Source organism: Gymnoscopelus microlampas, assembly GCF_963454915.1.
Source record: "Gymnoscopelus microlampas genome assembly, chromosome: 10".
Taxonomy (NCBI): domain Eukaryota; kingdom Metazoa; phylum Chordata; class Actinopteri; order Myctophiformes; family Myctophidae; genus Gymnoscopelus; species Gymnoscopelus microlampas.
The window spans coordinates 3838367-3863215 of NC_139947.1; the positions used below are offsets into that span (position 1 = coordinate 3838367).

At 42.9% G+C, this 24849-nt stretch overlaps 1 protein-coding gene across 1 annotated transcript in view; it reads right to left on the reverse strand.

Moving 5' to 3' along the window:
* LOC311054048 (uncharacterized protein) overlaps window positions 1-24849 on the reverse strand; it is a gene marked incomplete at its 3' end in the record, with an annotated part of 51788 nt that overhangs the window by 15439 nt on the left and 11500 nt on the right. The window contains exon 2 of the mRNA XM_084069928.1: window positions 32-172. Coding sequence (XP_083926054.1) covers window positions 32-38 — 7 coding nt within the window. The 5' untranslated portion in view covers window positions 39-172. The remainder of the gene's footprint in view (window positions 1-31; window positions 173-24849) is intronic.

A 24849-nucleotide genomic window follows, 5' to 3' on the forward strand; every position in this document is an offset into this window, starting at 1 on the left:
GCACAAACATTTGCTTGTACATTATGCTTACCTGCCATGACTTCTGTCTGTCAGTGGTCCTTGTCTGGAGACGTTAAACGTTCATGTAGAACTGTGGTCACACAGCGTCAGATACACGTTGAAACTTGATACTAAAGGGGTTTTCTATTGGCTGGTTAGATGAAGTGGTGAGCTGGGTGGGGAGACAGAGAGACAAACAGTCAAAGTGGATTCCTACACACATCAACAACAACTGATCCTTTCTACTAGAGGTGTGGACAATAATCGACTCTAAGATGCATTGCGATGCGATGAGTGTCTTCACTGTCTGTGATGCTGTGGTAACTACATGCCGCTACGCTCCCTCTGAGGGATCATGTGAGAGTCATAAAGTCATTAAGTCATGAAAAGTCAGCCAGTGTTTTCAAAGCAGAGAATCTAATCATCTGTGATTTACAGTACAACAGCCACTGGCCACTCTACCGAGAGTTACACACACACACACACACACACACACACACACACACACACACACACACACACACACACACACACACACACACACACACACAATAATATAAAAGGAAATAAAAAAACTGCTTTTGATTCAATTCAATCTGTATTTCAGACTCAGGGTCCATAAGAACAGTATGACATGACACCTACAGGGCCCATGACCCACCTTTCTCCCACCCATTTTGCCAGCCTAGGCTGGCTCAGGGTGGAAGACAGGGTTAAACAACTAAAAATGGGAATGGCCTTCAAAATTGTAAATGAAAATTTGCCCGATATGCCCCCTATTCCCGCATATCTGAGTAAATACCTCCAAAAGGTTAGTGACACCCACAGTCACAATACCAGAGGGAGCGTTAACAACAATTTGGTACCACCCACCCATAAAACAAACATGGGCAAATTCTCCTTCTACAGCACTGCCACCCAGGATTGGAATGGTCTAACCCCATCCCTCAAAAAATGCAGTTCGCTGGGCTCATTTCAGGAGGCCAAAAGAGGAGGTAGTACCATTTTCCTGTTAGACAGCCGACCCCCCCCCCCCCTGTTCTTGTACATATCTTTCCCCCCCTTTTTTATTTCTTTTGTTGTACATGGTGTTTTATTTAAAAAAAAAATGCTGTTTTATTTTTATTTTCTTTGTGTAATGATATTCGAACTGTGGTGCCACTATATATATATGTATATGAATTGAATACCAAGGCCCTCATTGGAAACAAGTCCGCAAGGACTTTTATGAACGGACCTGTTAGACAAAGTATTTTAAATGTAAATGTGTTGTTTTACATTTTTTGCCTAATAAAATATTCAATCAAGCAATCAATACAGTACAGGTCACACAATGGACAATTGATATGCATATAGGCTAATTCCTATGTTAATGTACCTGGCGTGAGTCGGGAGCCTTTGTATACTTTGATGAAGTGTGAATTTAAAGTAGTTTTAAATCTATGCGTGTGCCTGCGCGTCCCCCTGGCCAAATAAGTGGTTGCTCGGCGTGCAACCCTGTCCACTGAGCATTGCACCCCTGCACAGTGCTTAAAACTATAAAAAAAGCAAAGAGATAAAACAATACAAAACATAAAACACATAAAACAAAAACAGTCCATCTACAGCTGCTCACAGTCTGTAAAGGCTATTGCGCCAATGACTCCATATCATGGAGGAGAACCGTGTAGAACTCTTGATAGGGTTAATTAAAATCTTAATTACATGATTGTCAGACTCTTCAATAAGACATATGAATTTGTACATTAGATTTCTTAAATTGCCTGCCAGAGTTTTTTCAGATTTTTAGCTGTTGTCTGCCAGGGTTTTGCCATGATTTTGGTACCTGTTCGCGTAGCCACAGATTTTTTTCCTCCAGTATGATTGATCCCCAGATGGTTTCTAATCACAGATGAGATTCAGGTGTGGTTTCACAAATGTCAACGAGGTCATTTTGACCTCGTTGACATGTGTTGTTTGATGTTTCAATATAGCTCAAAACCAGTAGTTTTAAACCAAAAAACAAAGTGAATTGTTTGTCCGTTTGAATTTTAACATTGAAGTGAATGGAGCAGCAAATCTTCGAACATTTTTAGCTCCTAATCTGTTCGTAATTCGACAAGGGTTGAAATTATAAAAAAAATCAAAAAAAAAAAAAAAATGTGTTTTTTTTTATTATTTTTTTTTTTTCCCTTTTTTTCCATGACGTATATATACGTCTTTGGCGGACAACAGCTGATAATTAAAAGACGTATATATACGTCATTGGCAGCCATTGTGTTAACAGGGCTTGGCAGGTAGGTACTCCCAAATTAACAAACAGCTGACTGGCACTGTGCCATCTTTGTACCCTCACCAGCAACCGTAGAGCATCATTGTATGCTACTTTGAGTTTTTGCATGCTGCTAGCCTTGTAGTTATTCCATAGGTGAGCCGTATACAAAGGTGTACAAAAGGCTTTAAACAGTGAGACCTTGACTTGTACAGAACATTTGTGAAATTTTCTCATTAATATGTTTGCCTGGGCATACAATTTACATCGTTGTCTATGGATGTCTTTATCATCTGAGAGATCATCAGAGATACAGTGACCTAGGTACTTAATCTCACTGCACACAGATAGTATGTTGCTACTGAGAATGAAGTTAGGGAATAAAGCCTTTTTATCCTCTTTACTTCGCACTATCATAATGCTACTCTTTTTAGGATTATACTTAATATTAAATTCAATGCCGTACTGGGAACAGACCCTCAGTAGCTGTTGTAAGCCTGCACTGTACGGGGAGAAGATAATTAAATCATCCACGTACATAAGATGGTTGACAACAGTATCACCTATGACACATCCAGTATTACACAGGTTCAGATTCCTAGACAGATCATCCATGTATACATTAAACAATAGAGGAGATAAAATCCCCCCTTGCTTAACACCATTACCTACATAGAAATGTTCAGACACAGTATTGCCCCACTTCACCTGCATAGTTTGGTGTGCATACCAAAAGGCTCGAATCCTTATAATGTATTTGGGTACCCCTCTTTGGCACATTTTATCAAATAATTTGAAGTGGTTCAATCTATCAAATGCTCTTGAAGCATCAATAAAACACAAAAACATGGTGGAATTATGGCTTCTATATTTTTGCTATAATGTCCTTTAAAGCAAAAATACACATATCCGTACCATGTTTCTTTTTAAAACCAAACTGATTGTCTGCTGTGGTAATACTATCCAGCCTGTCCAACAGGATTTTCTCCAGTACCTTGGATAGTATGCTAGCTAGAGCAATAGGTCTGTAATTATCAATGCTATTTATTTTCCCAACTTTGTCCTTGATAACTGGCACAAGCAGCACAGATAACATGGAATCTGGTAAGACACCATGAAAAAGGAATCCAGTAATACATAGAGCAAGTAGCGGAGCAAGCTTAAAGGAGCATTTCACCCCTGGAAGAAACTGCAATCACTCAATGGTAATAGTATTTGTAGTAGATAACAGTAGCACAATTAAAAATTTGCACCCTATGGCCAGAAAAATAATGAAATCTGTGTGTTTGACTACGGTTTGACTGGACTGCTGCATTACTACAATGACCATAATGCTTTGGTTTACTGCCCCTCCTTGTGGCAGGGGAGATTCTATGTGGGTGTGATCTCCAACAACAACATTCAAACAGCATGGCAGTGTTGCCATGTCTGCTTATTATAAGCGGCTTCTTTCTAAAATGTAGTTGATATTTGGGCTTGTTTCCAAATGTTTTGATTGTTGTTTAAACCAGTGGTTCTCAAACATGTTCATGTATTTTTCCACAGTCCCCCATCTGAAATTATAATTTGTGCCAGGGAGCCCCTAACAGATATTTGTCAAAAATATTCCACATTTTGCACTTTTTCCCCGTCAAGATTTTTTTGTAAATAGCTGATCTACAAGCTCACAATGGGTAGCGAAGCGTTGTGAGCTTGTAGATCGGCAATTTTCAAATATATAATATCCCATGTACATGTCTAGGTAAAGTTGGCCTAGTTATCCTCTTTTGGGTTTGTTTTCTTAGACCTGGTTGCTTATTTCTCTCACAATATCTGGCAACACTGACTGAAGAACGTGAACCTAGCACATGTTCATCTAGTTACATATATGTCCAAGGATTCGTTAGTGATGTCATATCACTGTCAAATCCTTGCTATCTTCATGCAGTTCTACTTCCGTGTCGCATAGTAGTGACATCACTGTCGAATCCTTGGTATTTTTATCCTAGCCTTTCGCGACGGTTTGTTTACCAGCGCTGCATCTCCACGCTGTCTTTTTTTTTTCACGCTTGCGCTTATGAAACACTACACAGGATTATTATTTCATGTCAACATTCAAGTACAACTATCAGAAGATAACTCAGGTAAAGTAAAGTCTCACTCTGCAACGGGGGGCGCAGCTAATGGGAGTGACTGTGTGGGGACACCCCATTGGGGCGGTCTTTGGAGCAGGTCTGTGTGAGACGCGTCGAGACAACATGTAGTGCGGAAAAGGAATGACATAACATCTCGTGACGTAAATAACGTCACGAGATGTTAGAAGATTACTAGATATCTCAAAACACAGATCATACACAAAAATAATAATAATTGAGTCCTAAACTTCATTACCATTGGGTCATTTTCTTCCAGGGGTGAAATGTCCCTTTAAGACTGGCATGTTTTAAGTGTTCAGCTGAGATGTTATCCAGCTTCATTATAGTGTTGTAGACTTCCTCAGCTCTCACTGTCACATTTTCAGTGGGGTCAACCTTTTCCACCACAAAAGAGTCACTCTTAACACAGTTGAACAACTCGTAGTAGTGTTTCCGCCACAATTCAGCAATATTGCCTGGCCCACACACCCCTTCAATGGAAGAAGGTAAAGGAGTTTTACTACTATTTATGGCTTTGACCTCTTGCCAGAAATCAAAGCAGCTGTTGTTTCGCAGCTTTCTGGCAAGTGAGTCTGCCCTCATTGTGTCCTCATTCTTTTTAATAAATCGGACAGCATACTTATATTTGGCATTCGTGGCCTTTTTCTGTTCAAACACAGACCCATGTCTTGGCCTGCCAGATTCTGACCATACTTTAAGAGCATCTCTAGTAGCAGTGTGTAGCTCAGTCACATATTCATTCCAACCAGGTTTTATACCAAACTCTTTTTTCTTTCCCTTATAAAGACCTTTACATGAGTCATTTAGAACATTAATGATAAGATCATAAGTTGAACATAAATCTCTACCATGTTGCACATTTTTACAGTTAGTATCACTGCACTGCATGGCTTCCTTGGAAGAGCAACAGAGTCTAATGATTTGTCTGTGAGTGAGGTATCTTTATAAATATCCTGCTCACTTAGTTTTGTCCAATCCAGCCTCCCTGTGTATGTTTTACTGTCATCCACAGATAGAACTGGTATATTTTCAACATTTAGGGTCATTACTATCGGGATATGGTCTGTAGTGGCCAGATCATAGCATATGTTTATGTTATCCAGGGAAGCATGTGCATCAGCTGTGCATATACAGTGATCTAACCATGACACAGTATGCCATGCCTCACTGATATATGTATAGCTTTTCTCAGGTAATAGAGATTTACTTGACAATATAAGGTTATTATCATTACAAAATTGCAGTAAACATTTACCAAACAATGATTTATCATCTGATATATCAGCATTCAGGTCACCAACTACATACACACAGGTTGTGGCATTTTCCTTGATGAACGCATTAACAAGTGCCATTCTATTGCGATATTCATCTTGATATGATTCATATGGTGTGTACACATTTACAATAATAAATGACCTATTTTCATACTTGATCTCTATACCCATGGCCCAGTTGACATCAAGTCTTACCACTGTAACCAGAGGATCATATTTACTGTTCCAGAGAATCGCCACCCGACCTGGTATTCTCCCATGTGCTATTCTATCACTAAGATCTGTAGTAGATTCTCCAACACCATGAAAATTGGCATGTAGTGAATTCAGCCTTTCCAGGTCTTGTTTAGGTAGCCATGTCTCTTGCAAGCATAGAATGTCACATTCCTCCAACAGTTTATCAACAACCAGTCGCCTCGCTTTGTCCCCAGCACTGCGCCCCACACGTACGCCCCGCGTGTTATAAGACACAACCCGCATCATACTGTTTATGTGGTACGGGCATTTTCATCCACAGATGAGACAGGAGCCATCACATTATTTGTAACTGTGCTATCACCCCCAAGCAACCTACTGGTAGCTGGCCGTCTTGGCTCATAATATCGTCTGACATATATGCCTTCAGGCCACAGTGCTGGGTCATACATTTCAGCCACTTCTTTACATTCAGCAGTGATATGAAATGAGCTGAATCTGCTCTGATGGAGCGACTCAATCTTCCTACAAGTAACTGCTCGGTCAAGTTTCTCTTTCAGATAGACAGCAAGCATGTTAGCTTCCAGTTGAGGGGCAAACTTAGTGGCAAACACACTCACCATCTTCGTGTTTACAACGAGTATGTCAGCCCTCCCTGGGCCAGTTCCAACAATACCCGTCGCCTTCTTCCTCTCCCGTTTCTGTGGTGCTTGTGGTCCACGTTGACGTGCAGCTGGCTTTTGCTCAGGTGTCGCCTTGTTGCGTCGGTGTCCTGCCTTCACGACCCGGGACCATAGAGGAGATTTAGGTGCCAGAGGAGTGGACTCGACTCCCGCTGAGCTGCTGGAGCCTCCTCCCGCCTCCGTTTCCTCCTGGTCGGCATTCTCCGCTGCTGGCCACGCTCTCTTGCCTGGCCTCACGTACCCAGCTCCTGGGTCCACTCTGGTCGGTGCACTGGATCTCTCGATGACTGCCACATGGTCGTCGATGGCCGTGGTCGTCGCCCGTAGCCCCTCACAGGCAACTGTTTGAGCTTCGAGCGTTTTTTTCACACTGCTCATATCTTTATTCAGCTGTTCCATCCTCCCCAGCAATGCTGACACATCAATGTGATCATATGATACTGGTGGGAGGTCATCCAAGTAGTGGGATACAAACCTAGGTATGTTCTCCCCACATTCATTTAGTACCTTCAAGCATGTTTTTATGTTGTTAGCATCCTTCTGTGCTCCTTTGTGTGCAACACAGCGCTGCACCGTTTGTGGACACAGCTCAATAGTGTCTTCTTCGAGGCTTCAATCCACTCAGAGGTGAAGTTAGTGGAGGCCAGCAAGACAATATCATCATGGTTCAAAGTTTTCATTTTAATGACAAGGAAGTTCAATAGTTCATCTTCCACAATCACCTTATTATCGGTTGTTCGGTACACTTCAGGCTTAGTACGGCCAGAGAAGCTGGCAGCCCCGCGCCCAACTGCTGCCGCCATCTTGCAGGAGACTGGTGCCGTAGAGGTTTCAGGGCTCTGTGTGGAGTGTTCCCTGCTCTTGCGGTTGAAAGCCCCTAATCCAGGCTGTTACCTCGACTGTTGCCGTAGAGGTTTCAGGGCTCTGGGTGGAGTGTTCCCTGCTCTTGCGGTTTGTAGAAGCCCCTAATCCTACTCGCATCTTGGCTAAAAGCGAGCCACACCGACTAGTAAAAGTTTGTTCCACAAACATACACCCGTGTCGAAGGATGTTACACGAGGCCAAACATTTCTCTCTTGCGGTTTGTAGAAGCCCCTAATCCTACTCGGATCTTGGCTAAAAGCGAGCCACACCGACTAGGAAAAGTTTGTTCCACAAGCATACACCCGTGTCGAAGGATGTTACACGAGGCCAAACATTTCTCTCTATAAGACTGAGGGGGTGTTTTCTTCCCCTATATCAGCACGAAGGATGTTACACAAAGCCAAACATTTCCCTGTGTAAGGCTGACGAGGTGCAATCTACCTCCATAGTAGTCTTTATTATTTCCTTTTGATAGAAATCCTTCTGCCTTGTAGCTTAGCACAAGCTAGCGCTCCCTAGGGAGCTCCACGCTGCTGCTGCTCGTTCAGGCTGCTGCTCGTTCACGCTGCCAGATCTACAAGCTCACAATGCGTTGATTGTACATGTATCGCTCTGTTTCCAAAGTGCAAGCTTATTTCAGCTCATTTCAAACAATATTTTTCACTGTATTATTTTTTTTTTTCAAAATATTTTTTTTCAAATAATAATTCAAAGTTCAAAGTGCAAAATCAATACATTCACAGAGAGCTTCCTTTTCCAAACTTTTTTGCCCACACAAGTCAAAATCTCAAACCACACCTGTATTCATAGCAACAAATAGCAGATCTACAAGCTTTTACTGAGCTTGTAGATCATCTTTTTTTCCCATCATGCCATTTATGACAATTTGTGAAAATAAATAAATAAAAATAAGGGATGCCAGGGCGTACCCCCCAAAATAATCCTATTTTAACTGGGGACCCCCATTTTGTTTGACTGGTTCCACAGATAAATATTGTGAAAATAGCAGATCTAAAAGCTAGCCCTCTCTTCTTCTTCTTCCTCCCCTCTGTCTGTCTTTCTGTCTCTCTGTCTGTCTCTCTCTCTCACACAGTGAGATTCTCTAACATCTGCAACCAAATAGACCTGATTCGATAATCTATGCAGTGATTTTCAACCTTTTCAGGCCGTGACACCACAAAATAATCATATTTGAACTGGGGACCCCCATTTTGTTTGACTCGGTTCCACAGATATATATTGTGAAAATAGCAGATCTACAAGCTGTCCGTCCATCCAATTTACAACCAAATGGACGTGGTTCAATAATCTATATCTATGCAGTGGTTCTCAACCTGTTCAGGCTGACCACCCAAAATAATCATATTTGAACTGGGGACCCCCATTTTGTTTGACTCGGTTCCACAGATACATAGTGAAAATAGCAAATACCAATGTTGCAGGCTAGGGCTTCAAGATCATTAGTCCCTACAAGTATAGGACTCCTGTTGGTAGCCTTTTCTAGTGTTTGTCAATGTATTGTGTGATCTGTCTATGTATTGTGTATATATGTTATGTTTTGTGATTTTTTTGTATCCTGATGGCTGCTTGGTACAAAATGAATTTCCAATAAAGTATATCAATTCAATTCAATTCAATTCAATTCAATTCAATTTTATTAAAGTGTCAAATCACAACAAGTTGTCTCAAGACACTTTACATGTAGAGAAGAGACCCAACATCCCACCCTGAGCAAGCAATTTTGCGACAGTGGCAACGAAAAACTCCCTCTTAATTCAACAGGAAGAAACGTCAGGCAGACCCTAGGCTCTAGGGCGGGGGCCTTCTGCCTCGACCGTGTTGGGGGAAAGAAGAGAGAGAGAAAGGGAGAGACAGAGGAGAGACAGAAAGAGATACAGTGCAAGCAGTAACAATAACAATAATAGCAAATATAATAGTGTAAGATACTAGCATATGATAGTATAATATAGTACAGCAATAGTGTGTATGCAGTATATAATGGAATAATATAAAAATGTTTAAGATAATATAATATGCGGTATAGTGTAGTGTAGTAGAAGTCCACGGTCGTGTCCAGGTCGTGCTCCATGGAGAGAGGCCCGGTCCGGTCCGCAGTCCACGGTCGTGTCCAGGTCGTGCTCCATGGAGAGAGGCCCGGTCCGGTCCGCAGTCACAGTCTTGAGCCGCAGCTGGGGGTCCGTAGTAACAGTCCATAGACTCCATGGAGAGGCCCAGGCCCGGTCCGCAGTCACAGTCTTGAGCCGCAGCTGGGGGTCCATAGTAATAGTCCATGGACCTGCGACGTGGGTGGTAGAAGAAACTCCGGGGAACGAGTCCCCGGTTGTAGAATTAGTGGCAGGCCTTACTAGAGCGTGAATCCGTACAGGGTTAATTACGATTGTACCAATGGGACACAAACCCACACAACCAAAGGGAGGACGGGAAGAGAGAGGACGAGGGGAGAGAGGAGAAAGGGGAAGGTGGGGGAGAGAGGATGACTATAGGGGGACTGAGTCTATACACTTCGGCTATAGGCTTTATCATAGAGAAAGGTTTTTAGTCTAGTTTTAAATATACAGAGTGTGTCTGCTTTACGGACTGAGACTGGGAGAAGGTTCCACAGCTGAGGCGCTTGAAACTTAAATGCTCTACCTCCTGTTCTAGTTTTTTGGGGGTTTACTGGAACCGTAAGCATTTTTTCATACTGTGGACGCAGTGGTGTTCTGGCTGGTTTACGGGGCTCGATGAGTTCTTTGAGATATACTGGTGCCTGTCCATTGAGAGCCTTGTATGTGAGGAGGAGAACTTTAAACTCTATTCTGTATTTAACCGGGAGCCAGTGCAAAGAGGCCAATGAAGGAGTGATATGATCTCTTCTTCTGGTTCCTGTCAGTATGCGCGCAGCGGCATTCTGGACAAGCTGCAGGCTATTTAGGGACTTACTTGGGCAGCCTGATAGTAAGGCGTTGCAATAGTCCAGCCTAGAAGTAACAAATGCGTGGACAAGTTTTTCTGCATCATTTTGGGACAGAATGTGCCTAACTTTTGCAATATTACGCAGGTGAAAAAAGGCATTTCTTGAAATTTGTTTTATGTGGGACTGAAAGGACATGTCTTGGTCAAACGTGACTCCCAGATTCTTTACAGTGGCCCTGGAGGTCAAGGTAATACCATCTAGGGTAAAATTCTCATCGATTAATTTATCTCTGAGGTGCTTAGGGCCGAGTACAATAACTTCAGTTTTGTCCGAGTTGAGGAGTAGGTAATTACGGGTCATCCAACTCTTGATGTCTATAAGACATGCTTGAAGTTTAGCCAGTTGATCTGTTTCATCTGGCTTCAATAGTATATCGAGGCCACAATAGCTTACCTGGTATCGTGAGCCCAATATCGTGTATCGTATCATAATGTACCGTGAAATTAATGTATTGTGACACCCCTAAATAGATTTTGAGTCATGTCAAAGAAGTTTTCAAAACATGATATTTTGACACTTTAAAAACTGAAAAATTACAAATAACAAATGGGTATCAATACATGTATTTAAACCGTTTTAAATGTCTCACCATTTCCTGCATTTTTGGTTGAGCGGGGAACATAGAACCTTTTTTTGGTTGAGTGGGGAACATAGAACCTTTTTTATAACCTTTTTTGGTTGAGTGGGGAACATAGAACCTTTTTTTGGATGAGTGGGGAACATAGAACCCTTTTTTGGTTGAGCGGGGAACATAGAACCCGGGGAACATAGAACCCTTTTTGGGGGGGGAGGGGAACATAGAACCTGGGGAACATAGAACCTGGGGAACATAGGGATGACCCCGCTCAGGGCGAGGCGTTGAGGTCCCAACCCATAGGTTGAAGCCCCTCTGAAGCGGTCACGTGAGACAGCACATTTCACGGCAGGTTGTGAGAGAGAAATAAGCAACCAGGTCTATGAAAACAAGCCCAAAAAATATATATTTACAATTTGTACTGCGTAACTAACTAAACACCACACAAACACAGCAATTCAAGCCTAGTGTGGGGAAGTAGCCGATCCACAAGCCCAGAGGTTGTCTGCGCTTGTTGTCTGCAAGGAGATAACAGAATGTACATAGGCACTATAAAACAGTTTAATCAATTCTCTATCGACATTAAATCTGGCCAATTTCCTAAGACAAAAAAGGCGTTGCTGGCCCTTCTTACACAGCATGTCAGTGTTTACATCAAATTTCAGTTTTCTGTCTTGGCACGATTATTGACAGCAAACTGAAATTTGATGTAAACACTGACATGCTGTGTAAGAAGGGCCAGCAACGCCTTTTTTGTCTTAGGAAATTGGCCAGATTTAATGTCGATAGAGAATTGATGAAACTGTTTTATAGTGCCTATGTACATTCTGTTATCTCCTTCTCTATCACCTGTTGGTATGGTAACCTTGCCATTAAGGATAAAAAATGCTCTGGGAAGAATAGTCAAAACCGCCTCCAAAATTACTGGCATCCAGTTGGAGAGCCTAGACCCCTTCTATAACAGACAGCTAATCAAGAAGGCCAGGTCCATTCAACAAGACAGAGCCCACCCACTCGAGCCAGCATATAGGATGTTGCCATCTGGCCGTCGTCTGGGTGCCCCCGGTGTCAAAAATAACAGATTCAAGTACTCCTTTATTCCAGCTTCAATTCGAGCAATCAATGCTGCCAGTAACAGGTAAAGGCTAATGTTACGGATGATAATGATGATGATGATGATGAAATAAGCACTTGTTGACCGGCACTTTACATTCTGAATGTAGCCTTTTGTTGTATCTCTTGCACTCTATCTCTTGCACTATGATTTTTTTACGACCGGCACTTTATATCTCTGACCATACCTGTTGTTTTACCTCTTGCACTTTATCTCGTGCACTATGCTATGCTATAGATGATGATGACGATGATGACGAAACAAGCACTTTGTCCGGCATTTCATTCTCTGATTATAGCCCTTCGTTCTATCGCTTGCACTTTATCTTTATCTCTTGCACTTTGATAATGATGATGATGACGAGGATGAAACAAGCACTTTATGCCCGGCACTTTATATCTCTGATGTATATCTCTCTCTCTCCCTTTGTCTCAGATCTTGCACTAGATGCGCCCAGACTTATGTTTTATGCTATGGTGTTTGATTGTTGTCCTGTATTCTGTGTATGTTTTAAACCACTACTCCGGCTGTAAACTTATTTGCCCTTTTGGGACACTAATAAAGACCTTGACCTTGCAGATCGGCGACTCTCACACGGAAGACACTGTCTGTGTGTGTGTGCGTCCGCGCAGGCTCCCTGCAACAGTGGCGCACACACACATTAATTCAAGCCTAGTGTGGGCTGTGAGAGCTGGACACTCACAGCGGACACTGAGCACAGGGTACAGTCCTTTGAAAGCAAGTGCTATAGAAGAATGCTACATATGTCATATAAAGAACACCGGACAAATGATTATCCTACAGGGGACAGTGGAGGGGAAGCGGAGAAGAGGCAGGCAGAGAAAGTCCTGGATGGACAACATCAAGGAATGGACTGGCTGCAGCTTTCAAACCCTGCTATGCACAGCAGAAGATTGTGAGCGATGGAGATCCCTGACTGCCCAAGCATCCACCATGACACCCCTACGGCCCCCTAGGCCATGGGATGAGTGAGTGAGTGAGTGAGTGGGGAAGTAGCCGATCCACAAGCCCAGAGGTTGTCTGAGCTTGCAGACCGGCGACTCTCACACGGAAGACACTGTCTGTGTGCGTCCGCGCAGGCTCCCTGCAACAGTGGCGCGCGCACACACACACACACACACACACACACACACACACACACACACACACGCCCCCCCCCCCCCCCCCCCCTTATGGTTGTCCATCGAATCCGATGATGACGTCCACTTATATTCTTAGCGGTGGGTTCGCAGGTGGCTAAAATGTCCTATCCTGGAACCACATGTTCTATTGCAGGTAGGGCATGTGTTGTGAGTTCGCGCTGCCGCCACGAGTCACGGTCAGCAGCAGCAGTCTCAAGGTCCTCAGGCCTGATCTTGCACTTCTTCAGTGAGGTCTTTAGCTGGTCCTTATACCTCTTCTTTGGTCCCCCTGCCAAGCGAGGTTGTTATTCTGGAAGACCCGGCGCCGTAGTCTTCCAAAGGCAGCCGACACCTGCTTCACCCGGTTTTGAATTTCGCAGTCGATACTGCAGTCCTCAGAAAGGATACTGCCCAGGTATATGAAGGATGGTGTTATTGCTAGTGGCTTGTTGTTGATGGTAAAGACAGGCAGGGTGTGTGGGGTACTGGAGCTCCATTGGCAGACCACTTCTGTCTTGGTGGTGTTGACAGACAGACCCATCCTGCTGTAGGCCCTGACAACCACATCAAGGATGGTCTGCAGGTCGTGTGGAGAGGGCGCCACCAGAGCGCAGTCATCTGCATACTGCAGCTCGAGGACCCTCTCCGTAGACAGTTTGTTTTTTGCCTGTAGCCTCCTGATATTGAAGAGGTTCCCGTCCAGTCTGAAGTCCACTGCCACCCCACTGCTATCCTCAAGCTCCTCCTGGAGAAGCTGGGTTACACATAGGAGGAAGATGTTAAAGAGCACAGGTGCTAGTACACACCCTTGTCTTACCCCTGTGCGCACAGGGAAAGATGCAGACTCTTGTCCTCCAATAGAGGATATGCGCATGCTTAAAGTGAATGGCACATCGAGTGGCAAATCGAGTGGCAAAGCAACATGCAAAGTGAGTTTAACATTGTTTAATGCAATCAGATATGACTTTTCTGTTTGGATGCATGGGCTGTCAAGGCCAGAAAGTATTTTTTTGACACTCAGTAGGCATTCCTGCATAACTTCCGGGTTTGATGATGATGTCACACGCATATCCTCTATGGTCACACGTGCCATCATCCCATCGTGGAACTGGCGGAGTATGTTTACAACCTGGCTGGCCAGCCAAACTTGGCAAGCACGCTCCACAGCAGCTCCCTGTTCACAGTGTCGAAGGCCTTAGAGAGGTCGATAAAGGCCACAAAGAGGTCCTTGTGTTGTTCCCGGCACTTCTCTCATCTCTTTGTTTTTATAGATGGCAACAATATTGGCGTCCTTCCACTGTTGGGGTATGCTCTCCTCTTCCCAGGCCATCAGAATGTACTGATGGAGAGTCCTTGTACACAGGTACCCTCCCTCCTTCAGGAGTTCGGCAGGGTTGTTGTCAATGCCAGGGGGCTTGTTGTTTTTTAGAGCATGGACAGCTTTTCTAACCTCTGTGAAGGTTGGTGGCTGGCTGAGGTCATGGATGGGGGGAGAAACATTCTCCATAGAGAAATTACTTTACGAACCAGGGGATGAACGAGTGACGTCAGGACTTCTGTACTCTATGAAACACAGCCACTGTATTGCCACGTTTTGAGAGAGAAACAAGCAACCAGGTCTATGAAAACAAGCCCAAAAGAAGCGAGCCCTTTTACATTGGCTATTTGAAAATAGCAGATCTACAAGCTCACAACGTATCGCCATGAGCTTGTAGATCTTTAAGAAGAAAAAAATCTTGAAAAAAATGCAATTTTGGAACATTTGGAACATTTTAACAAATCCTTGGCACAAAATATTTTCAGATGGGGGTCTGTGGACAAATACATATTTAACTAGAAAGTACTGTTCCTGAAGAAACAGTGTGGGATCGCTAAGAATGTTGCAGGTATTGAGTATTGATAGTGTTAGTAGTGTTATAGGTTTGAAAGGTTTGAAAGGTTTGAAAGGTTTGAAAGGTTTAAAGGGTTTGAAGGGTTTGAAAAGTTTGAAAGGTTTGAAAGGTTTGAAAGGTTTGAAAGGTTCTAAAGGTTTGAAAGGTTCTAAAGGTTTGAAAGGTTCTAAAGGTTTGAACGGTTTGAAAGGTTCTAAAGGTTTGAAAGGTTCTAAAGGTTCTAAAAGTTCTAAAGGTTTGAAAGGTTCTAAAGGTTTGAAAGGTTTGAAAGGTGTGAAAGGTGTGAAAGGTGTTAAAGTATTAATGTTAAAAGTTTTTATAGTGTTGGCAGTGTTGAATAGTGTAAAATGTATTTTTTTTTAGGGTAAAACAGTGATAGCTAGGTTCTAATAGGCGGTTGCTAGGATCTAATAGGTGGTTGCTAGGGTAAAACAGGTGGTTGCTAGGGTAAAACAGGTGGTTGCTAGGGCCTAATAAGCGGTTGCTAGGGTCTAACAGGTGGTTGCTAGGGTCTAATTGGTGGTTGCTAGGGTAAAACAGGTGGTTGCTGGGGTAAAACGGGTGGTTGCTAGGGTAAAAAGGTGGTTGCTAGGGTGTAATACGTGGTTGCTAGGGTCTAATAGGGGGTTGCTAAGGTTTAATATGCAGTTTATATGGTCTAATATGCGGTTGCTAGGGTACAAAAGGTGGTTGCTAGGGTAAAACGGTGGTTGCTAGGGTGTAATAGGTGGTTGCTAGGGTATAATAGGTGGTTGCTAGGCTCTAATATGGTGTTGTTAGGGTATAATAAGCAGTTGCTAGGCTCCACTGTGGCTAAATAGCATTTCTCCATTGAAATGAATGGGATTGTTTTAGCAGTAAAAAGTGAAATATCTCTAAAAGTACAAATTATTTAAAAAATTCAAATGGTAGCCAATATGTCCTAAGTAGGCTGAACGTTATAGAGTTGGAACGGAGTTTCTAGCTAAAAGTATGAATTTCCCCATTGAAATGAATGGGCTTTTTTTAGAAGTAAAAAGTGCAATATCTCTAAAAGTACAAATTATTTCAAAAATTTGAATGTAAGCCGACATGTCCTGAGTAGGCCGAACGTTGAAGAGTTGGAACGGAGTTTGTAGCTAAAAGTATGAAGGACTAGTTAGGTGCCAAAAAACAGGGGTGATAAATAAATATTGACAACTAGAAAGTACTGTTCCTGAAGAAACAGTGTGGGATCGCTAAGAATGTTGCAGGTATTGAGTATTGATAGTGTTAGTAGTGTTATAGGTTTGAAAAGTTTGAAAGGTTTGAAGGGTTTGAAGGGTTTGAAAAGTTTGAAAGGTTTGAAAGGTTTGAAAGGTTCTAAAGGTTTGAAAGGTTCTAAAGGTTTGAAAGGTTTGAAAGGTTCTAAAGGTTCTATAGGTTCTAAAGGTTTGAAAGGTTTGAAAGGTTTGAAAGGTTTGAAAGGTTCTAAAGGTTCTAAAGGTTTGAAAGGTTCTAAAGGTTCTAAAGGTTCTAAAAGTTCTAAAGGTTTGAAAGGTTTGAAAGGTTCTAAAGGTTTGAAAAGTTCTAAAGGTTCTAAAGGTTTGAAAGGTTTGAAAGGTTTGAAAGGTTTGAAAGGTTTGAAAGGTTTGAAAGGTTCTAAAGGTTCTAAAAGTTCTAAAGGTTTGAAAGGTTTGAATTTGGAAAAAAAAAAATTGGAAAAAAAAAAAAATGGAAAAAAAAAATGGAAAAAAAAAATGTGGAAAAAAAAATTTGGGGAAAAAAATTTTTGGGAAAAAAAAAATTGGAAAAAAAAAAATTTGGAAAAAAAAATTTTTGGAAAAAAAAAAATCTGTAAAAAAAAAAAAATATTTCAAAAATTCAAATGGTTGCCAATATGTCCTAAGTAGGCTGAACGTTATAGAGTTGGAACGGAGTTTCTAGCTAAAAGTATGAATTTCCCCATTGAAATGAATGGGCTTTTTTTAGAAGTAAAAAGTGCAATATCTCTAAAAGTACAAATTATTTCAAAAATTTGAATGTAAGCCGACATGTCCTGAGTAGGCCGAACGTTGAAGAGTTGGAACGGAGTTTGTAGCTAAAAGTATGAAGGACTAGTTAGGTGCCAAAAAAACACCGTCCACAATAACAGTAGTGTGATCGCTTTAGCGATCCCACAATAACAGTAGTGTGATCGCTTTAGCGATCCCACAATAAGGGGGTCCTTGACATGAAAATGTTTGAAAACCACTGGTTTAAACAACATTAGGAAACAAGCCCGAAACAAGTAAAACAAATAACGCAACCCGCAATTACCAATATTTACGAGCAACTTTACAGAAAAGCAAGCCCAAAATCGCTTATAATAAGCGGACATGGCAACACTGCACAGCCAGCGTGCCGTGAACAGAGATATTACGTATAAGAGAGTTACGACACTAGCGTTGACTCCCACCGTAAGAATGGAATCTCAATGAGATAGTTCCAATGTTTGGAACTATAGCCCTAGCAGCCCGCTTTGCGGCGAGATCAAAGCGTGACATTACTCTCTCTTCTACACTCTGGCCGTAAAAACACACAGGTAGGGGAGGGGGGACGCTCATCCGCTGTCAAGCAAGTGATGTGATTGGGCCATCATGCAGCCCTCCCCCTCATCCCCTCTTTCAATGCGTTTCAATGGGCCGCTTCTGGAGTATCAGCGGCCGTGTGGTCCTAGTGCCTGCCTCATTGGTTTGTTTTTTTCGTTCTCTCTCAAACACACACACACACACACACACACACACACTTCATACAGTCTCTCTACGTTGCATAGCTCATGTGTCTGTGTTGTAATTCGGTCAAACCCTCGTCAAGTTAACTTTTCTAGCGATGTTAACTTTCTCCAAAATGTACAGCTTTGAGGCCATTTCCAATCTGATTAAAGCAGCGTTCATGTTTCTTAACTTTGTCAGAGAGATGCATACCCACGATACCTTTCTAGGTCCAATGTCTCCCCCAAAAAGCAAGCATGGGAAACCAAACAGCACATTAAAAACACAGCATTTCCTTTTGTGTAAAACACTGGGTACCAACACCTACTGGGCCCGGTAACACTGGGCACCAAAACCAACTGGGCCCCAGTAACACTGCACACCAGAACCTACTGGGCCCCAGTAACACTAACACCTACTGGGCCCCAATAACACTGCACACCAGAACCTACTGGGCCCCAGTAACACTAACACCTACTGGGCCCCAATAACACTGGGCATCAAACCCTACTGGGCCCCAGTAACACTGGGGACTGGCCACCAAAACCCACTGGGCCCCAGTAACATTGGTCACCAGCAACACTGGGCACCAGCACACAGTGGGCACCAGGTGTTTCTGGGCCCCAGTAACACTGGGGATTGGCCACCAAAACCCACTGGGCACCAGGTGTTTCTGGGTACCAAAACCGACCTAACCCAGACAGCACCCAGCGTCGCTGCGACGTCAGAATAAGAGCGTCATATCGCCGATACATCGCGTTCCATTTCTGTGCATAGCGTGGGTGTTACTAGGGGATCGGCAGAGCGACTTATTTTCCCTGCGTTGGCTATGTAGGGGCTATGTTGCTGCTACATCGGTGCTATGTCGCGTTCAACAGGATGGATTTTAATCAAAGTTAAATAGTTGCCTCACTTGCCTGCCACGCCACAGGGAGGAGCTGTGAACCACTGGCACTTTACCACTCAGCTGCTCAGAGCCCAGCTGGTGATATTAACAACAGCACTTTCTCTGGCCGACCGTTGTTTCTCCTCATTTCAGCTGTTTAAAACAGGTTTGTAATGTAAAACATCACAGTTATGCACTAGAAATGGTTAGGATATGTTCTAGACAAATATGTTCTTATTTTTGAAGTTATATTGAGCTGAAAACTTAATTTCTGTTAGTAAAGTACGTTACGCTAGACTAGACACTACACAGGGCGGTACCTGGTTTATGGCTACACATGTTTTTCTATGTAATATTCGACTCATTGACAGCTTATTTTTGAAATAATGGTTCAAAATGACACATTGTACTGTACACATGAGGAAAAGAGTGCCAGGCTTAGCTTACAGTATGCTCCTCCTAGCCCTGTTTGGAACCTCACTCCTGTACGAAAGCTATCGTGGAGAGTGTGGGTCACTGTGTGTATATATTTGGCCTTGAGAGAGGTGTGTGTATGTACTAACCTGACATGTTGGAGATGATTCTTGAACAAATTGAATGATAAAATATAGCTGCAAGCAGCGATAATACGGGGCCAGGGATTGCAGAGAGAAGAAAGAAAGAAGCAATGATAAGTAATATGCACAATAAGCCATAGAAACATAGAAGACTGAACTTGAGAGAAAGAAGACCATGCAATTAACAAATGAGCATTTTAAACTCATAACCCTAACCTCAGTAAAACTATGCCTTCCGCTAATCTCAAGAAATACTATGCGTAAGCCTACGAATGCCAAATCATGATCACCTCAACACATCGTTTGGGACGGGGATCGAACCGGTGACCTCCGGACTACAAGGCTGCCTTTCTTCTCATTGAGCTAGAGATATGATAGCCCTGGTAGTGTCTGTTGATATGTATATATCATAACTGAAAAATCCTGGGTTTAAGTGTTTTTCAACCTCAGTAAAACTATGGCTACCCCTAACCTCAAGAAATACTATGCGTAAGCCTACAAATGCCAAATCATGATCACCTCAACACATCGTCAGAGACAGGGATCGAACCAGTGACCTCCGGACTCATAGGCTGCCTTTCTTCTCATTGAGCTAGAGATATGATAGTCCTAGTAGTGTCTGTTGACATCTATAAGTCTTTCCGTCCCTGACGGACCAGGCCTCTGTTTTGCTAACTGCTCTAAATCACTGGTTCCCTAACCATCTACCGATAAAGAAATTGTATGTCTCCTCGGAACAGAAACCAGTGAAAGTAGCCAATCTACAAGCTAACAAAATGTTGCCATCTGAAAGGTTGTGAGTTTGTAGATCGGCTATTTTCAGAATGAAGTACGTCATACATTGCAAAAACATACCCTCTCAAATAATCATTTCATGTTATCTTTACTGTTTGCACATGTATTCATTGATACAGTCATGTTTTTTGCAATTCAACTTAAATGAGTCTGCATCAAGTGAGGCTTGAACCGAGACACTTAAGGGAGAAGCCATTGGACCAACAGACAAGATCTTCTGAAAAAGGAGATCATACAGATGATACAGTTTCACGCAAATAGCTGAAAAATCCTGGGTTTAAGTGTTTTTCAAACTGCTCAAAATCGCGGACAAATCTAAGGGCGGAGCTTACTGGTCAACGTGATAGATGTGTTCCTCATGAGTCAAGGCACATGTGTAAGCAGGTCGGCCAAACGAGGCATGACTTTTGCCTGTTTAAAGTTTGCATTTTGAAAAAATCGCTATAGCGTTTGACCAATTGGAGTAAGATTGGTTTCAGTGATATTTGGAATGACCCTTAACATTACCGCAAAGTTTCAAAGAAATGTGAGTCTGCATGTATGTGTTAGGGGCAGATGAATAATTGTCATAAAACTGCAATATTCATTGTTTCACTTATGGAAAATCCGCTCATTGAGTCGGCATAGGTCCAAAGTTCATGTGTAAAAAGTTTTGTGCAAATTGCTGAAAAATCCCAGGATTCCATAGATTTTAACTGTTTTTCATATAATTCAAAATTGTGGGAGATCTAAAGGTCAGAGGTCAAAAGTCAGAGTGTGAAAGTTGTTCAGCATGAGGAGACGCATATGTGTATCCAAGTTTCATGGCTCTAGGTCAAATAGGGCATGAGTTGTACCTGGTCAAAGTTGGCATTTTCAATTGAGTGCTATAGCGCCACCTTTGGACTAAAGATTGTGAGAATTATTTCTTGATCGTTTTTCATGACCATCTACCATATGGCCGAGTTTCGTAAAAAGCGACAGCACGGTTCAGCCAGAACTGCGAAAAGTGGCAGAAGAAGAAAAATAATGCCAATATCAATACGGGTCCATGCTGGAAGCCTGGCCCCGTAATAAATGTTTTTTTGTTTTTTTTATAATGTTGTGTATGTATTTTTATGTGATGTCTATCTGCTCTGTTTGATTGTTTATAGGCATTTTTTTTTAACACAAGAGCCATACATGTTTTATATAATTGGAAAAAAAGGGGGGGGGGAAGGAAGATAGATTGGTACTGGTACAGAACTAGTATTATCTGTGTGTCATGCTTGGTGCCTTTACATTTTTGGCTGATGGCTGCTGGGACTGATTCTGTGACCTATGAACTACGAATGAGACACATGACCAGACAAGACCACGGACATACAGCCAGTGACCGGCGACCACAGGGCACGAGGGATCCAGGCTGAGAAAGTATGCTGTGCATATGGTACGTTCAAAGTGACTCTGTATCTCTTGTACATTCTTGTGTCTTTCATTACACCAGACTTCACCACCCTAGACTTCACCAGCGACTATATAGACGCCTTAACAGACTACGTCACACTAATAAGAACCAATATGTGCACACAGGCCGGCACCAACTGAACCCCACCGCGATGTAAAAGTGGTCACAGCCTCACGTGTAAAAATGCATCCCATCAAACTTTCAGATGCTGTTTTTTCTCCCAGTATGGAGGAAGAATTCTTAGGATTTTTACTGTGATCTCTCGCTCTTGAAATATATAATCCTTGGTTTCTGTTGTGTGTAAACAATAATAGCAATTCAAAACAGTTGTCCCCCAAACCCCTCCTCCAGTGGCTGTCATAAGAATGGAGGGAGCGCTCTATGATCATGGCACCAGAACCTGCTCTTGCTCGCGCAGCTGCAGCCCGCCCGTCCGTCCCGCGAAGGTGTCGCGCGCAGAGAACGTATGAGAACAGCAGACCTCAAAGCTCACAACGGTCTCATCCGCGACGTGGTTGTGAGCTTGTATGTCAGTTGTTCTCGGCGCACAATACCGTTGCGGGGTGAAGTACATATGTCTCACTAGGACGCACCTCACTAGCCAACACACAAGAGGGGGTTGAATGAACTAAAACCAGCACACCCCAAAACAGCAGGTTTGGCGATCTGTTGGGAATTGATTACATGAAGCAGTCACCTGTGCGTCCAGTGTCAATGTTTGTTAACAAATAATTGGTCTATACTACACTGACTACTTATATTGACACATCAAAATGTAAACTGTGTTCAATTGTAAACTTTTGTTGTATTGCCAAGTGTTCAATTTTTCTTTTCCCATCTTTTAAAAAAATATATTTTTGGGGTCTTTTCTGACTTTATTTATACAGCAGGTATAGTGGAGAACAACAGGAAAAAAAGGGACTCGAGGCCTCCCATCTTCTTTTTAAGCAGCTCAGCCAACACCAGACATTTCTGAGACTTGTATCCCAACAACCTGAATGTGAGTTTTTAATTTGTATGCTTGTTTTATTCAATGGTGTCCTCTTTGTAGCTGCAGACTGAAGACTATCTATTCCACTGTACATTTGTAATAATTATCCTCTCTAGGTAACATGCTGGCCATGCCAGCATGTTACCTAGAGAGGATAATTATTACACCAGGTATACTTAAAGAAAGGCTATCTTGATTGACTTATGATCCCTACCACCTAAGCCGTTTTAATAAGCTACATAATATGTCCCTGTTAAGGGGTGTGTGTGTGTGTGTGTGTGTGTGTGTGTGTGTGTGTGTGTGTGTGTGTGTGTGTGTGTATATAAACCAAAAACAGATGTTTCTTGACAAAAAAAAACTAATTGAATGATAAACAAATGTTTATTTAAAAATAGACTGATAAGTTACAGAGAAACACAGCAACCAGTACCATATGTTCATTTCATCTGTTAATACTGACATGCATCTGTTATTGTGTGTCATGCTTGGTGCCTTGAGATTTTTGTCTGATGGCTGTTGGTACTGATTCTGTGATCTATAAACAAGACATATGACCAGAGAAGACCAAGGATATGCAGCTAGCGGCAGGCGACCACGGCATAAGGGGACTTAAAAAGCTCAGCCAACACCAGACACTTCTGAGACTTCTCAGTGATCACCCAACACATAAATGTAAGTTTTCAATTTGTATCTTTTTTTATTCAACATGTCCTCATTGTAGCTAATTATGAAGACTATGTATTCCACTGCGCATATGGAATAAGTATCCTCCCAGGTACAGCCGGCCATGTCAAATATGCTGGTGACAGGCCCTCCCCACACCTCAACACCAGGGGCCTGTTCCTCAAAAGGTGAATAAACTAAGCCTGGACTTAAGCCAAATCCAGACTTGACAAAGTCGGGTCCATATAAGCCTCGTTCCTCGAAGCAAAGCCAGGCTGGAAAGGAGCGAGTTTGTCGAGCTAGGCCTTGTCAAGCCAGGCTATGTCCAGCCAGGATAATGAAGCCAGGCTTCACGTATTTCTATAAAAGACCATGAAAGTCGATAGCAGAATCCTTGAACTTGACCAATCATGGAGTCCAAAACCAGAGCGGCGTTCCTCTCTGTGGCTGAACAGCAGCATTGCAGCAGCTCATGAAATCATACAAGGAAGTAAAATGTATTATAAGCGAGAAAGGAAACGCGACCGCAATAAATAGATCCAGGGAGAAAGCGTGGCAAAGTATTGCAAGCACACACAGAGTGTGTGTGTGTGTGTGTGTGTGAGTGTGAGTGTGAGTGTGAGTGTGAGTGTGAGTGTGTGTGTGCGCGCGGGACGGGGCGGCAACGGGACGCACGGGACGGGGGGTGTACCGCGACGGGGGCCGCGAGGGGGCGCACGGGACGGGGGGGTTGACCGCGACTGGGGGCCACGACGGGAGGGATGAGCGGGGGACGGGGACGGGGGGACACGCAATAACCCCACATTTGCAAGACCACTTTGGTAGAAGTTTGGGTTGTGTAGTCACCTTGCCATCATGATGTAACTCCAAAGGTGGACAAGAAATAAAAAATAATTTCTCCATTGACTAGAAATTGATAATTTAAAATATGCTCCTCATTGACTTACATTCAGCGAAGAGGCTCTTTTAAACCCGTAACTAATAATATATATATATATATATATATATATATATATATATATATATATATTGTGGAGTCCCGGCTGGCACTGTACTCCCCCGAACAGGTGAGAGTTTCTATTGCAGGCTCAGCACACACAGAGAGGGCCAAAATCAGCACATGGGAAGGCCCCGCCCCTTAGGCTGCATCATCGAAGGGAGGTACGTTCCCAAATCACTACTCAATCAGTGTGATATGCTGGACCGCCTCCCCACAGGGGGAGGCGGTTTTTGTCATTCTTTTTGTCATAGGCAAACTATGTGCACATTTAAACCTGGATGGAAATGTGGAAAAGAAGGCCGAAACTGACAGCCTGACCTTGCTTTATTTGAAACCCCCCAATGGGGAAGAAGATTTGAGTTGAATGCTTCCTTTTTTGAACTGCCTTATTCTGAATAAAACCATGCCAAGTGCATGTTAAACAGCTTTGACCTGACTCTGTGTGTTGGCCTGGGGACTCGTATTCTACAAATGGTGGAGAATACGGGTAGTTTCTGACCCACGCCAACCTCAGCATGGAGCACGCCGGTGCACTCAGCGCCTTGCTAAAAAGCCAAACTGAATTACAAAATGCGGTAAAAGAACTCTTAAAGAAAATTGACAAAGACAGCTCTGTTCCACGGCCTCCGGGCGCCGTCCTTTCTAAACAAAGCCCCGAAGATGATATTGAAGCATACATTGAATTGTTTGAACGCACTGCAATTAGAGAACGCTGG